The sequence below is a fragment of the Garra rufa genome, chromosome 15 (genome assembly GCF_049309525.1).
Source record: "Garra rufa chromosome 15, GarRuf1.0, whole genome shotgun sequence".
Classification (NCBI taxonomy): Eukaryota; Metazoa; Chordata; class Actinopteri; order Cypriniformes; family Cyprinidae; genus Garra; species Garra rufa.
Window position 1 is genome coordinate 6,903,242 of NC_133375.1, and position 14,959 is coordinate 6,918,200.

Here is a 14,959-nt window from a genome sequence, read left to right on the forward strand (position 1 = left end):
TTCGCTTCAGCTTGAGGTCACGAACAGATGGCCGGACATTGTCCTTCAGGATTTTTTGGTAGACAGCTGAATTCACGGTTCCATTTATCAAGTCTTCCAGGTCCAGAAGCAGCAAAACAGCCCCAGACCATCACACTACCACCACCACCAGATTTTTCTGTTGGAATGATGTTCTTTTTCTGAAATGCTGTGTTACTTTTACGCCAGATGTAATGGGACACACACCTTCCAAAAAGTTCAACTTTTGTTGTATTTTCCCAAAAGTCTTGGGGATCATCAAGAAGTTTTCTGGCGAAACTGAGACAAGCCTTTATGTTCTTTTTGCTCAGCAGTGGTTTTCGTCTTGGAACTCTGCCATTTCTGCCCAGTCTCTTTCTTATGGTGGAGACATGAACACTGACCTTAACTGAGGCAAGAGAGGCCTGCAGTTCTTTAGATGTTGTTGTGGGGTCTTTTGTGACCTCTTGGATGAGCGTTGCTGCGCTCTTGGGGTAATTTTGGTCGGCTGGTCACTTCTGGGAAGGTTCACCACTGTTCCATGTTTTCACCATTTGTGGATAATGGCTCTCACTGTGGTTCGCTGAATTTCTTTGGATCTCAACATGATGTGTAGCTTTGAGGATCTTTTGATCTACTTCACTTTGTCAGGCAGGTCTTATTTAAGTGTTTTCTTGATTGCGAACAGGTGTGGCAGTAATCAGGCCTAAGTGGGGCTAGAAAAACTGAACTCAGGTGTGATAAAAACACTTTTTTCACACAGGGCCATGTGGGTTTGGATTTTGTTTTCCCTTCATTAAAAACCCCTTCATTTAAAAACTGCATGTTGTGTTTACTTGTGTTATCTTTGATTAATATTTACATTTGTTTGATGATCTGAAACATTAAAGTGTGACAAACATGCAAAAAATAAAAAAATAAAAACAGGAAGGGGGGCAACACTTTTTCACACCACTGTATATACATTATCTATAATAAGTTGAATAAGCTTAATAAATAATCTTTCCATTGATGTATGGTTTGTAAGGATAGGTCAATATTTGGCCAGGATACAGCTATTTGAAAATCTGAGGGTGCAAAAAAAAAATAATAATAATAATTTGAGAAAATATCTTTAAAGTTGTCCAAATAAAGTTCTTAGCAATGCATATTACTAATCAAAAAATAAGTTTTGATATAAAGTAGGAAATTTACTAAATATCTTTACTTAATATCCTTTTTTGCATTAAAGAAAAAGATAATTTTGACCCATACAATGTATTTTTGGCTATTGCCACAAATTTGCTACTTATGACTGGTTTTGTAGTCAGGGGTCACATTTATTATAAGGTTACAGTTTGGTTTAGGGGTAGTTGCATGTAATTATGCATAATTACAAGGACATTGCTTTAAAAGCAATCTAAAATATTAGCAGAATTAACGATACAACTCCGATCAATAAAAAAAAAAAAGTAATGAGCAGTGAAGGGACACAGCCTTTTAATAGCATTTGGAGTGAAAAATTTACACTTAGTTATTAAAATCATCTTGTTTTCTCTTAACCAGCAGCACAAGAAAACCTAAAACATGCAATCTCTTTAATCAGGAATTAACAAACCTATTATTTTTTGATGAAGATTAATTTAATACAGTAAAAATGCCATTGTCAAAAGAAAAAAAAAAAACAACTCAAACATGCTAACCATTAAAATAATAAAATTATACATTTTATATATATATATATAGATATATATACACAGATATATATCTTCCCCTCCAAAAAACAAAACAAAAAAAAAACTGCATTTCGATAGGAAAATGTTTCTCTTCTCCAATGCTTATTGAAGTTATTGAAGTTCTTTCCATTTGCCTTTAAAAAAATCTATTCTAGTTGTTATGGCCCAGCACAAAACGAAACAAAAGAAGAAAATAAAAACACAAAAGAACAACAACCTTCAACCCTCTCCATCCATTTGTAATAGTTAAAGCACTCAACTTTATGTTTCCTCTGTAAAAGAAAAAAAGAGAAGAGACAGTTTTTACTGGGAATGCTTGAACCATAAAAACATACAGCCAATATTTTTGTATCATACTATTTTAATGGAATGCACACTTGCTTTAAAAAACCTGATGTACAAGGTGAGGGGGGATTAAACGCTTCGACTACTAAAGAATAATTTACAAACAGCACGAATGGATGTGATTAAGGTGGACAACTATGTACAAAAATTAAATACAATGCTACAGCACATTAAGAGAATTACAAATGTTCATAAAAGGCAAATATTAACATGTGGCAAGATGGAACTCCACTAAGTCCCTATGATCAGTAACATCTCCCCTCTGAACGCTTCTGACGTTCATCTGAATACTTAATCTAATGATATTAGCCATGAAGGACACCAAATGTACCACGGTATGAATATTAAACAATCTCTCTTCTCATGGGGATCATAAAGTAAATCAAATGTGGCTTGATTTCCAGCAATATTCAATTTTACAAATGACAACTCTGTGTTCCCACGCTGTAAAAAACAAGTCTAGTAAAATAATTTGTTACCCAGCTGCCTTAAAATTTGAAGTCGAATCAACTCAAATATCTCAGTTGTCACTTAGTACAACTTAACATTTCAAGTTTTAAAGCAGCCGGGTAACAAATAATTTTAACTTGATTCAACAAATAGTTTTTTTTTTCAGTGCATGTTTGTAAATAATCAGGTAATAGTTCACCCAAAATTCAGTTCTCACCCTCATTTTAGCTTTAGATCATTAGTGAAACACAAAAGGAGATTATATTCATGCTGCTGTTTTCATATAAAATTGAGGTATGGAAAAGAGCAGCATGGACATGGACATCTTTTTTGATTTCTTGACAACAAAAATGTAGATTTTCAAGTGAACTATTTATTTTAAATCTATACTGGAGAAGATTTGAGACCACTAAACACAAAAAAATGAGTTAAATCTCATACTTAGTTGTCCAAATATATTAAAATTTGCCAGTGTAGAAGCGCTCGACAGCAAGGCCCAAACCCCAAACGCTTAAAAGGCAGCTTTACTGTTTCAATGTCGATCAAAAGTTCCAACAGGCTTGGCTTTTCCTCACTCAGAAAAAAGAAAGAAAGCAAAAAAAAGATAAAGAAAAAACCTCAACCCCCTTTTACGCACCATTCTTCATCAATAAGTTTAATTTCAGGAAGGGGAATTTTAACTAGCAAAGGTTTTCCCTGTGTCTTCCTTGCCTCTGTAAGTCCTCTTCCCATGTGTGAAGGGCAGGTATCTATACTTGATCATGTGCTGTAGAAGAAACACAAACAATGTCAGTTTATTGCAAATGAAAGTCTAATATAAATATCTCTAAAGACAAGCTTCCACTGGCGAACCTTGATCTGCCGTTTCATGGTGATGCAGAACAGCATGATGAAATACATTACGAGGATGGGCCAGAACACTGGCACGTTGAAGGCGTCGAAGAATGTGCAAATCATAGCGATGACGATCCCCTTCGTCGCTGAATGCCTGAAACGCCAAGCGAAACGCATGCATACGTCAATGCACTCGGAAAAAAATATACAACACATTTATGTAATGTGAACATCGAGGAATCAGAAAGTCTTTGAAAACAGAATCTCTGTGAAAATGAAAGATATTTACAGTGGATGACGAGATCTTGTGGCACGCGAGATCTGACTGGTCTTGCGAGGACGTCACAATATCCTTTTCAAAACATTTTGCGGCGTTTACATTAGATTTCACGATTAATCGTTAAAAGATTGCGATCTCTATTTGAACACCCACGTGATCTTATTCCTGAATGGCAACGAGTCAGCAATGTCTACTACGTAAGGGATAATGTACAAGCAGCCGGTAGTTATCGCAGAAATAAGCCCCGACAGTGTGATCAGTCTTGTATCACACTGAAGGGGCTTATTTCGCGATAACTACAGGCTGCCTGTACATTATCCCGCTTATTACACGGCTAATTGCCACATAAGGAAAAAAAACTGGACATGAATATGAATTTGAAACCTTTTATTGGCATATTTGTTTTAAATTAACATTTTTATCCTTCCGCGAAACGATATAGTACCGCGTGACTAACATTCAAACTATGTACGTTAGTAAGACAATTTAAATAGATTAATGTCGAAATTTTACATTGTTAATTGTGGTTGTCCAGTGTTTGTCACAAGATGGCGCCAAACGGTAATCTTTGTTGGCACGGAGGGATTTTAAACATACAAGTAGTACCGGCTATGTGTTATTACTTTGGAGCGGTGATTATTTGAAAAGAACGAACCTGCAAATGTCTCAACTGACCAATCAGAATCAAGCATTCCAAAGAGCCGTGTAATAAAACCGTTTAACACGCTCCACTGACGCTTACGATGTGAAATGGGTGAAGACATTCAAATCTGCATTCTTGCTGCTGCTGATTCAGGAAGAGCAACACAAACAACTTTTCAACCACATAATGATCATTATTTTTGTGTTACACACATTTAAATGATACTACTACTACTACTACTACTGGGATAAAAGTTTATAGTTTGGGTAAAAACACTTATTGTCTTCAGTAGTGATTAAAACTAAAGTATCTTAAAGGAACATTCCACTTTTTTTGGAAACAGGCTCATTCTCCAACTCCGAGTTAATAAGTTGAGTTTTACCGTTTTGAAATCCATTCAGCCGTTCTCCTGTTCTGGCGATATCACTTTTAGCATAGCTTAGCATAGATCATTGAATCCTATTAGACCAATAGCATCGCGTTCAAAAATGACCAATGAGTTTCCATATTTGTCCTATTTAAAACTTGTAATATCACGCAGCACGTCGCAGCACAACATGACCAACTGCATGCACAGGGATCATTCCTCGTTGGAAGTTACCCAGCTGGGAACTAATTTCAGGCGCTGCGTGATATTACTGCGCCTGCTGTGGCCATATTACAGTAGCAAACTTGACTATTACACCAGAATAGGTGTGTAGTTCCTAATCATATCAGTAGGGCTGCACGATTAATCGTTTTTAAACCGAAATCGCGATTTGAAAGTGTGCGATTTTCAAATCGCAAGAGCTGCGATTATTTCGATTGATTATCAAATGTGGTAACAAGCATATAAGTCGTTTTTGACAAGTCACTTCATGTGCATATTACGTCTTCATGCTTATATTACGTTTGATGCAGAGTTTAACCAATAGGGGGCATTTTAACACTGCATGTAGAGACATGCACTGGACGGATTTTTCAGTCCCGCATCCGCAGAAATATGTTTATCTCGTTCAGTTCCCGCCTCGACATTCATGTTTTGTCCCGCTCCTGCCCGCATAAAAGTAACCTATATAGTTTTTTTTCAGTACATCAATTGAATTTACATGAAACAGTTTTGTAACATCTCGTAATTTCACAAAACCCCAGCATAAACGCTCCTGATAAAATATTTGTTATATAGGCTAAGCATCAACATTCACAAACAACTGTTATTCTTAACAGAAGAGCAAGCATGAGCTACTGTGTGTATCCAGAATGCAAGCAGACAAAGCTAAAGTTGACATCTCAGTTCATATGCGATCTCATAAAGCTCTAACACAATGAATATTATGCACAATGAATCTTTCACAATGTCTACACTTCGTGTGTTTTAATTCGCGAGCACGCAATATTCAGCACTGTGCAAGAATGTTTGAGCAGTGAGTGGATTCTAACTTAAACACCTCTGATGACTGCCTATGTGCTTACTAATCATAGCTGTAAGTTGTATACTATTTGTTCTTGCTGCTTTTGTGCAATAGATGAATAACAATGTTTTGCTTTTTAGATATTTCTATTTTGCGGGGGTCCCGCGAATCATTTTATTTTCCCGCGTCCCGAACAGCCGCACTCGCCCATCAAGTTTTGTCCCGCGCCGCAGTCGGTTGCCTCGGGTCCCGCTATACTCCCGTAGGAGTGCAGGTCTCTACTGCATGTACGGAGCAAATAACGTTAACGCCATTTGGAAAAGATGAGCGGGAGCAGCGGCTCAACTTCCCAACAAAGTGTCTCTTAATGTAGGATATCATCAGTGTTTTACTGATGTAAAATTGTTTACAGTGTGTTTGGATTCCTAAAAGTTTAAGATTTTACTTATATTTTATTATAAAATATATATATATATATATATATATATATATATATATATATATATATATATTTATTTATTTTTTTTTAATTATTATTATTATTATTATAAAAGATTTTAATAATATTGTATTATATAATTTTAATTGTTAATTTAATTTTATTTAAGATACTGTAGTTATTTTCTTAATTTGTCATGATAACTGACAACTTTATTTTTAAAAAGGCAACAATGTTTAAGAGGTTTTAAATAAACAGTAGAACAGTGTAGCATACTTTGTGATTATGCTTGGTCTTTCTTTGGTGCTGTTAAAACCACCATATCAAACCTGTAGCTCTTTTATGAAATAGTAGTAAATCGCATTTTAAATCGCAAATCGCAATTTTGATCAGAAAAATCGCAATTAGATTTTTTCTCCAAATCGTGCAGCCCTACATATCAGCCTAGAAAATCGCAGCTTTACATTTTCCGCCGGTATTGGTACACGATATAACTTCAGAAGAGTCAAGTTTTAAATAGGACAAATATGGAAACTCGTTGGTCATTTTTGATCGCGATGCTATTGGTCTAATAGGATTCAATAATCTATGCTAAGCTATAATAAGAGTGATATCGCCAGAACAGGAGAGTGGAGTGTTCCTTTAACATTTATTGAAATGTTAACCCTTTTCCTTTGTTTAAATTTTTATCTTTGAAAATCAAGACAAACCTGCAAAGCAAATTTTGGCTATTTAATTTATACAATGATGAAAAAAGTCAAAATGCATGAGGGAAAAATATGGAAAAACGTATTCGGTAATAGCCCTTCGGCCCAGTGTTTCATTTTGTTCGGTTTCGGTGTCTTGAAGTTTCATTTTGGTGCATCCCTAAAATATTACATTTACTGTGACAATGTGTAAATATATCTTTTGATAAAGATTTAGCTTACAGATTTTTGTATTTTTGTATATCGCTACCCACCAAAAATAATCACTACTAATCAGTTAACCGCTAGTTGTTTATTTATGCAGGGCCTTATGAAATCTGTTTTATTTCTTCCCACCTAATGTGTTTTCCATAGATTTTTTTTTTTTTTTTTTACCTTTTTGACTCTCGTTTTTCATAATGAGAAAGATGTCGAATTAACTCAGTGCTTAAAAAATCAACAGCTTAATTACTTAATTATTAAAATTCAAATAATAACAATGCCATGTCTTGTTTTCATAAATGTTGTGTTTTATGATTGAATACAAATTGGGTTCAAAACAGGTAATCAAATCCAAAAACTTTAACAATTAATTTTTTAAAATGTATTCAAATTAAATTAGAAATTAATTTTTGGGGCCAAAAAAAAAGCTTAAATTGACAAAAAAAAATATGTAATATTGTGTGATATTCCTTTTTAAAGAAATGTTTTACTGAACTGTATGTTTATTATTACTTTGAAGAGTACATTCTTCTGCACAACAGTTTATATTTCTGTCACAATTTATTGTGAAACTACACTGTTCATTCACACAGAACATGCAGACATCAGCCCTACTTTTAATCTTCTAAATTTTGCCAAATTCTGTTACATTTTGCATTATACAGTAAATTATATTTTTTAAACTGGATTCTGTGGTTCTGTCAACGTTTTCCACATAGTAAAAACACAGCATTTATGATCATTTCTGCTTCTCTCTAGATCAAACCGATCAACTTCATTTTCTAAAGAAAACTGAACTCATTCAGTGTTTTAATGGGACCTTAAAGGGACAATTGGCCAAAAAAATGAAAATTGTCATCATTTATGCCTCATGTCCTTCTGAACCTGTATGAATGGCAAATATTTGATCGATTATGGCAAAAATCATAATCACAATTATTTTGGTCAATATTGTAATCACAATTGTAAACAGTTATAACTGAGTCAAAAACTTTATATTAGTGATTAATTTAAAGATAGCAATACAACAGAAAAAAAAAATAAAACGTTTTTTTGGGGGGGAAAAAATACTGAATACTTTTATGCAAGTCTAAAGTAGTCTAACAGCCTACTACAGAAATTGAACGTAATTATTTGAACATAAAATAAAACGGCATCTTTACTGTAAGAATTAAACATGCTTTGTTTCTTTTTAAACTACAAGAAGTCCTTCATGCAAGAGCAGTCAGTTATTTTTCTCTTTGTATTTTTACATTTTATTAATATTAAGCAGAGTGACGGCAGAAGGAATATTATTTGTTGCCGCATTAAGAGCCACACGGGTCCAATATACTGTTGCACACGTGCTTTCATTCACAATTGTTTATGATCATTTAAGACATAACTGACAAGAGTTTACATGTATAATCACCAAGGGCTTCATTTTGAAAATTTTTGATGTATTGAGCTAAAAGATAACTTTACATGTCTGTGTTACACAGAACAGCGCAAGCTCCCTTTCTCACTTTTAAAAACACAACATCAAAGAAACATTAATAAATCAAGCACATCCCATTTTATGAAAGCCACGTTACATGATTTTGCTGATTTGCATGTGAAATTAGGCTTTTATGAAGGAGTGAAAGTGCACCACTGGAAAGGGGGTGAAATGGGATGCAATGATCGTTTCATCTCGATTACTGTATTTTCATGATCATTTGAAGCCGAAATCAAAATCAAAACTGAATTTTGATTAACTGCACAGCCCTACAAGGACATTTTGAAGAATGTTAATAACCAAACTGTTCCAAACTGCAACTGTTTGGTTACCAACATTGCTTTTGTGTTCAAAGGTAGAAAGATAAAAGTACATACAAGTTTGAAACAACTTTAATTTTTCGGTGAACTGTCCCTTTAAAACTCATAATATGACAACTTACCAGAATTTGAATTCTGGCAACCTCCTGATGAACGGCCGGAACTCTTCGTTCTGTTTTGTTGGTAGTGCAGGACCCTCATCTAGTGAAGAGACAACGATTAGGGAAAAAAAAATCCTCAAGGAACCAATGCCAGTGATGAGAGTAAGATTGTTTAAAAGGAGTAGTTTACTTCTGGAACAAAATTTTACAGATAATTCACTCACCTCCTTATCATCCAAGATGTTCATGTCTTTCTTTCTTTAGTCGATAATAAATGATGTTTCTTGAGGAAAACATTCAAGGAATTATCTCCATATAGTGGACTTCAATGGTGCCCCTGAGTTTGAACTTCCAAAATGCAGATTCAAAGGGCTCTAAACAATCCCAGTTGAGAAAGAAGGGTCTTATCCAGTGTTAATTTCACTGACGAATAATTTGTCAACGACATTTTTTCACAAACAAAAATGAGACGATGACAAAGCGAAAACTTGTTTTGAATGACAAAAACTATGACTAAAATGTATTGAAATTTTCATCAACGAATAACGACGAGACGAAAAGGTTAGGGAGGAACGATTTCGGAAGAGTTTCATTCAGAACGAATCTGCTGCACGGTAAGGAGGTTAGATATGAACTGTATCATAGCCTATTGATCTCTATAGACGCAAAAGAGAACTTAATTCGGTCCGGTTTTCTGAGCGCCTCTCACACAGCACACAAGGAAGTTTCGCGTCTCACGAAAGGAGAAATACACAAAAAATGATGTCGAATTACCCGTGTTGATGAGTTTTCACGTAAACACATTCGGTTACATCTTAGATGAACGTAAACAATTGGGAGACGTGTATCAGTACATTGAATCAATGCGTTCGGTTTTAAAGGGACCACAGCGTAATTTAGTTGCTGTCTGTGACATTGGTGTTAATCAAACAACAAAAGAAAGACAGAAAATCACTCATTGCTCTTGACTGAGTCATTTTAGTAGCCCTAATAAAGATTAATCTAAATGTATTTATATAAATAAATGTCTGCTTGAAAGAATGAAGAATGTGGTAAACAAGTTGTTATAAAGAATGCATAATTAGCCTATTTGTTCTCGTTTCTTTATGAGAAGTGGTTTTGTTTCATTTTCATTTAAAAGCATATTGCACATCACAGCAGTTAAATCTGTGTCCATCATGATAAAACCTTAATATGAAACCTACACATGCATAATCTAAACCCATTAGATTTTAGCCGACTAAAACTAGACTAAAACTAAAAACAATTCAGATGACTAAAATACGACTATGACTAAAACTAAATCAAAATTTGCTGTCAAAATTAAAACTGGTCTTATCTAGCAAAACGATCTGCCATTTTCGAAACAAATTGACAATTTCTATACTTTTTAACCTCAAATGCTAGCTTTGACTAGGTTTGTGAGAACTCTTGTTTTTTCTGGTTTAAGACAGTTAGGGTATGTCGAAAAACCCCCGTCTCGTTTACTTCCTTTAACTTCAAAATCAACCTACTTTGCCGCAGAGGTACTGTATCGACCCAGACGGCTGTGATCGTTTAGAGCCCTTTGAAGCTGCATTTTGGAAGTTCAAACTTAGGGGCACCATTGAAGTCCATTATATGGAGTGAGTACATTATCTGTACATTTTTGCTCTGGAAGTGAACTACTCCTTTAAATCCCAGTCCTACCTGGATCATCAAGCAATGAGGGATCCACTTTTGGTGAGAGGAAAGCAATGAAGAGGTTTAGGTGGTAGATCCCAAGAGCATATGTGACTATGTACCACCCCTAATAAAAGAGAGAAGCGTTTAGTTACATTTGATTCACGTTTTGTAATCAAAAATGAAAGGAATATTACTGTACCCACATATTCAATGGACAGATGAAATCACATAAAACCAATAAAGCGTGGTGTTTTTACCTGTAGTATATATACTCTGATCATATATATGGCCGTAAGAATAAGAGTGGCCGCCCATCGGACAGTTGAGAACGGCGTTGACTTGTCCAACCATGACTGATAAATCTGCATTTCAGAGAGAAACAGTAGTTCTCATTATCGGAAAACAATGAGGTACAGTCTTAAAACCACTTGAATAGTCATTTCCAAGAAGCTCACCTGCCCGAGCCGTTTAAAGAAGTTTCCGATCGCTGATGGTTTCCCATGGATGGATTCACCGGCACTGTCTCCTTCTGGCATTCTGTCTGTATATTTAGAGGAACATACTGAGTGTACAGTGAAAACAGCAATATTTGTACATGCCGTTTTTATATTTACAGTTAAATCACGATGAAAAACACTGCTACCCATCTACCCTCAAATAACACAATGTAAATCTCATCTTTGAGCTCACTGTCCACAAACCTATATTCAAAACTGCATGCAAATCATAGCATCCAGGAATAGAAATACACCTTCGCGTCCTGCTGTCTCTAAAGCAAGTTTTTATGTACATTGCTACTGTTTTTATAGCTTATAATGGTGTTGAACAACTACAGCATCCTAATTTATGTTTCTAAAAGTGTTTACACTCAAACCTTGGAGAATTATAACTTATGCTTTCATTTCTCTGTTGTAGCAAAAGTCATCTATAGAGTGTTTTTACGACGCGCCATCAATCGGCACTGAACGTAAACAGCGCCACTTGCATATTTTGCCGATTACTCCTGCTGAAAATGGTCAATTATTGTCATGTTTTGAGGTGTACTAATCGGACTGGGAAAAACATTCGCCCCTGGTTTCACAGACAAGGCTTAAGCCTAGTCCTAGACTAAAATGTAAATCTAAGCTGTTTCAACTGAAATAAACTTGCACTCACTGATCTTATAATATATCAGTGCCTTTTTTTCGTCTCAAGATGCACACCTGTAATGTTTTTTTCTAAAGCATGTTTTTAAAAATTACTTATATGTCCTAACTGAACTATGGCCTAATCCTGGTTTAGGCTAAGACCTGTCTATGAAACCGGGCCTTGGAGTACTATAAACTGCCAAAAGTTATAACAAATCAAAGAAAAGAGTGCAAAAAACTATTTAAGGAACAAAAGGCATTTGTGGCTGGCCAAACTGAACTAGGATTGCCAGGGCAAGAATCCTGACAACATTTGTGTTTGTTCTTATCATTTCCAGTTAGGTAGGTTAAATAAAAGGCTAATATCTGAATTAAAGGATAACTATTGCCAAAATGCAACCTGGGCTGTTTTTTTTACTGTAAACGAGACATGACAAGTCTTGCCAGTCAAGAGGCGTCGATCTCCGAATGCGAGGATGGATAGCTCCTAAAGAGCCTCATATAAGCCTAATATTTTGTCCTATGGAGTCCATTCATTCGCATTTGGAGATCGACACCTCTTGACTGGCAAGACGGCTGCGAGCGGAAACCCAAACAGTGTAAGTGAGTTGTTCAAAAACTTTCTTTTTAGTAAACTCTGTGTACATAAACAATGTTCTCAATGCTCGAGTTCATGTGTAGAGACCCAGGCGATACTTTGAGCAAAGTTTCATGGTGTGTCGAGCCTTCTTAGTGTTGTAAAAATATCGATTTTGATGCGCTCAAATTTATGCCCCTAGTACTCCCATTCACCGGCCATTGACCACAAAACTAAATCACAATCAATCTCAAAAACGGCTCGTTTGTCGTAATTATGCTTTTAGATATATGTTTGTCTCGTTTACAATAAAAAAAAAACAGCCCAGGTTGCATTTTGGCAATAGTTATCCTTTAATAGTACTTTGTATGTCTCTTTACCAACTATTATCTTTAGTTTGTCAAAATACTGTGCCCTTTCCTGCTTACTAAGTCTTCTCCATATGATTTAGCAGCTTCCACATGTGTTTTCCATGGTTTAGACGGCATAAATTAGCAGAATGTATTCAGTAGTACGTTAACCGTGCAATCCATGCTGTTGTTTACATCTGAGCATCACCAAAATGGCCGCGCATTTGGGTAACTGAAGCCTTAAATCTTTTTAAACCTCGAAAAATTAGTTAAGAAAATAAAGCTCTCATTTGTTTTTCATCATTTTTTCCCTAAATGTTCATAATTAAGACAGGATATGTAAATCCTTTCTATAATCCCTTATACAATCTATTAATTCTAATGGGTCATCTAAAACTATACAAATAATAATAAGTAGAAGAAGATCTTACTGGAAATCTTTGAATCTTTTTGAATCTGGAAATCATTGAATTTTACCCTAATAAGGAAAGGAAAGGAAAGGATCATATCACAGATCAGCTTTATATGACCTTACAGCAACTTGCTCTTTATTTTTATTATTTTAGATCCTTTCTACATATAACTGAAAAAAGTCAAACCGGGACTACAACAATTTAAAGCTGAATGATTTTCTTTAAATGTCCTAAAAAAGCATTTGTCAGATCTGTAATCACACTTTCAGAAAACAATTTATGAATTAAAAGATCAATTTTTTTGTGCCATGGTGGACTTATAGAAGAAGAAGAGAAAAACAGAAAACTCTTTTTTTTTTTTTTTTTCAAATCAGCTGATTTGCTCTGTACTGTCAATGAATGACATTTCACAGGAGGGGTCATGGGTGGTGTTAAATCACGTTTTGGGTTTAAAAATTAAATATTTGTTGTCTAAATCATCTACCCTTCTTGACATTACTATTGAGGGCCCATTCCCCTCAATAGTAAAATACGATTGACTTAGTAGTGCGTTTAAAGGAATTGATTTCCTGATCGTAAACCAGGGGAAGCCTCCGTGTGTAACCTACAGATGTAATCTGAGGCAAAGTCCAAAAAACGACCACGTCAATGAACAAGAGGTTATTCGAGTATAATATCAGCCTAAATCAAGATTACCTTCAATAAAACGGCGCATAAACTAAAAGAACCGGTTTGGTGTTTCTGCAAAAGACTGAAGCCTCAAAGCAGCTCATCAGCCTCATTCCCTCATCTTTCAATCACTACTATGCATGAAATAAAAACATATATGATTTGTTTGATTAAAATCTATAGTGATTTCGTGGCAGAACCAGGTTCAGATACGTGTCTATTTCCTGACGTTTCCACTAAACAGGACAGTGCATGCAAATGAACAGTAGCTTCAGTTCTATTTTCAATCAGTTCTCGTTAGTGAGCTGGCGCAAGATACACTTACCTCAACGTTTATTTCATCAACTCGTTAATAATATAACCAACTAACTAGAAGGCTAATAGTCAGCCTCTCGAAAGCTAATTTGCTATTTAGCATCGGTGGTTAGCCGCAGCTGAGTGATTCCTTTAAGGCGCCAAGCATGCCGGTTACTGTAGTTTTTAGAATTTGTCTTCTCCGTTGACGGAACATACGGACTACTTTGTATAAACTACACTTCCCATACTCGTACACGAAACAATTTGCCACAAGCGGAAACAGACAAGTTGTAGTTTTTATACTTGAATGTTTAATCGCAAGTACTCCTGGGAGAAACTACAAAGACCAGCAGACATGTAGAAAAGTGGACAACTCACTTCCGGGGAAATCCGAACGCAGGCGTTTAAGGGGTAAACTTTGCTAGCACTGGCTTTTACTGCATCTTGTAAAAAATATAACATTACAGTCGTCATGCTATTGGAAGACTATAAAATTAAACGGAGAGTTAGCATACTGAACAAGTCGTGGCGCCTGTGCGAGGTTTAAAATAATAGTAGGATTAGGGGAAAAGTGTTTGTCTTACCCGGTTGTGCCGCTGTGTCACTCTCGGCTGCCGATCCGCGCGTCGCGCTGCTGCTCTGTGAACACGTCAGTGCTTCTGTAACCGCAGAAGACCAGACCTCACCAGCAGAGCGCGGACTACATCGCTCTGTGTGCGGGACTTCCAAACTGAAACACAATTATTCCTGTTCACACAAATCCACTCATACTCTGACAGGCCACTCAAAATGTAGAGTTTGTTTCTTCATGAAAACAGATTTGGAGAAATGTAGCATTATTTGCTCAACAAAGTGAATGGGTGCCGTCAGAATGAGTCCAAACAGCTGATAAAAGCATCACAATAATCCTCAAGTAATCCAGTCAGGCCTATCAATTAATGTCTAAAACACAACTCAAAAA

General features: G+C 35.6%; 1 protein-coding gene across 3 annotated transcripts; it reads right to left on the bottom strand.

The window, feature by feature from the left end:
• Nucleotides 1-1,459: 1,459 nt before the first annotated feature.
• Nucleotides 1,460-14,681, bottom strand: rer1 (retention in endoplasmic reticulum sorting receptor 1). Of its 3 annotated transcripts, none has more exons than XM_073819652.1 (8): nucleotides 14,583-14,681; nucleotides 11,021-11,106; nucleotides 10,823-10,927; nucleotides 10,590-10,689; nucleotides 8,922-9,000; nucleotides 3,360-3,495; nucleotides 3,219-3,273; nucleotides 1,460-1,984 (listed from the first exon to the last, which is right to left on the bottom strand). In XM_073819652.1, exons 2-8 carry the CDS (start codon nucleotides 11,099-11,101, stop codon nucleotides 1,974-1,976), a joined length of 567 nt encoding a protein of 188 aa, XP_073675753.1. In that variant the 5' UTR covers nucleotides 11,102-11,106; nucleotides 14,583-14,681; the 3' UTR covers nucleotides 1,460-1,973. The 3 variants fall into 3 exon arrangements, with proteins under 3 accessions (XP_073675753.1, XP_073675751.1, XP_073675752.1); XM_073819650.1 differs by having other exon boundaries at nucleotides 3,145-3,273; nucleotides 14,583-14,676; XM_073819651.1 differs by lacking the exons at nucleotides 1,460-1,984; nucleotides 14,583-14,681 and adding an exon at nucleotides 14,027-14,135 and having other exon boundaries at nucleotides 2,053-3,273.
• Nucleotides 14,682-14,959: the final 278 nt, after the last annotated feature.

Coding starts and splice junctions, on each gene's coding strand:
- rer1 (XM_073819650.1), bottom strand. CDS start 11,101: ATGCCAGAAGGAGACAGTGCCGGTGAATCCATCCATGGGAAACCATCA. Junction 10,928..11,020: donor TCTTTAAACGGCTCGGGCAG/GTGAGCTTCTTG, acceptor TCTGAAATGCAG/ATTTATCAGTCATGGTTGGA. Junction 10,690..10,822: donor TCAGAGTATATATACTACAG/GTAAAAACACCA, acceptor CTCTTTTATTAG/GGGTGGTACATAGTCACATA.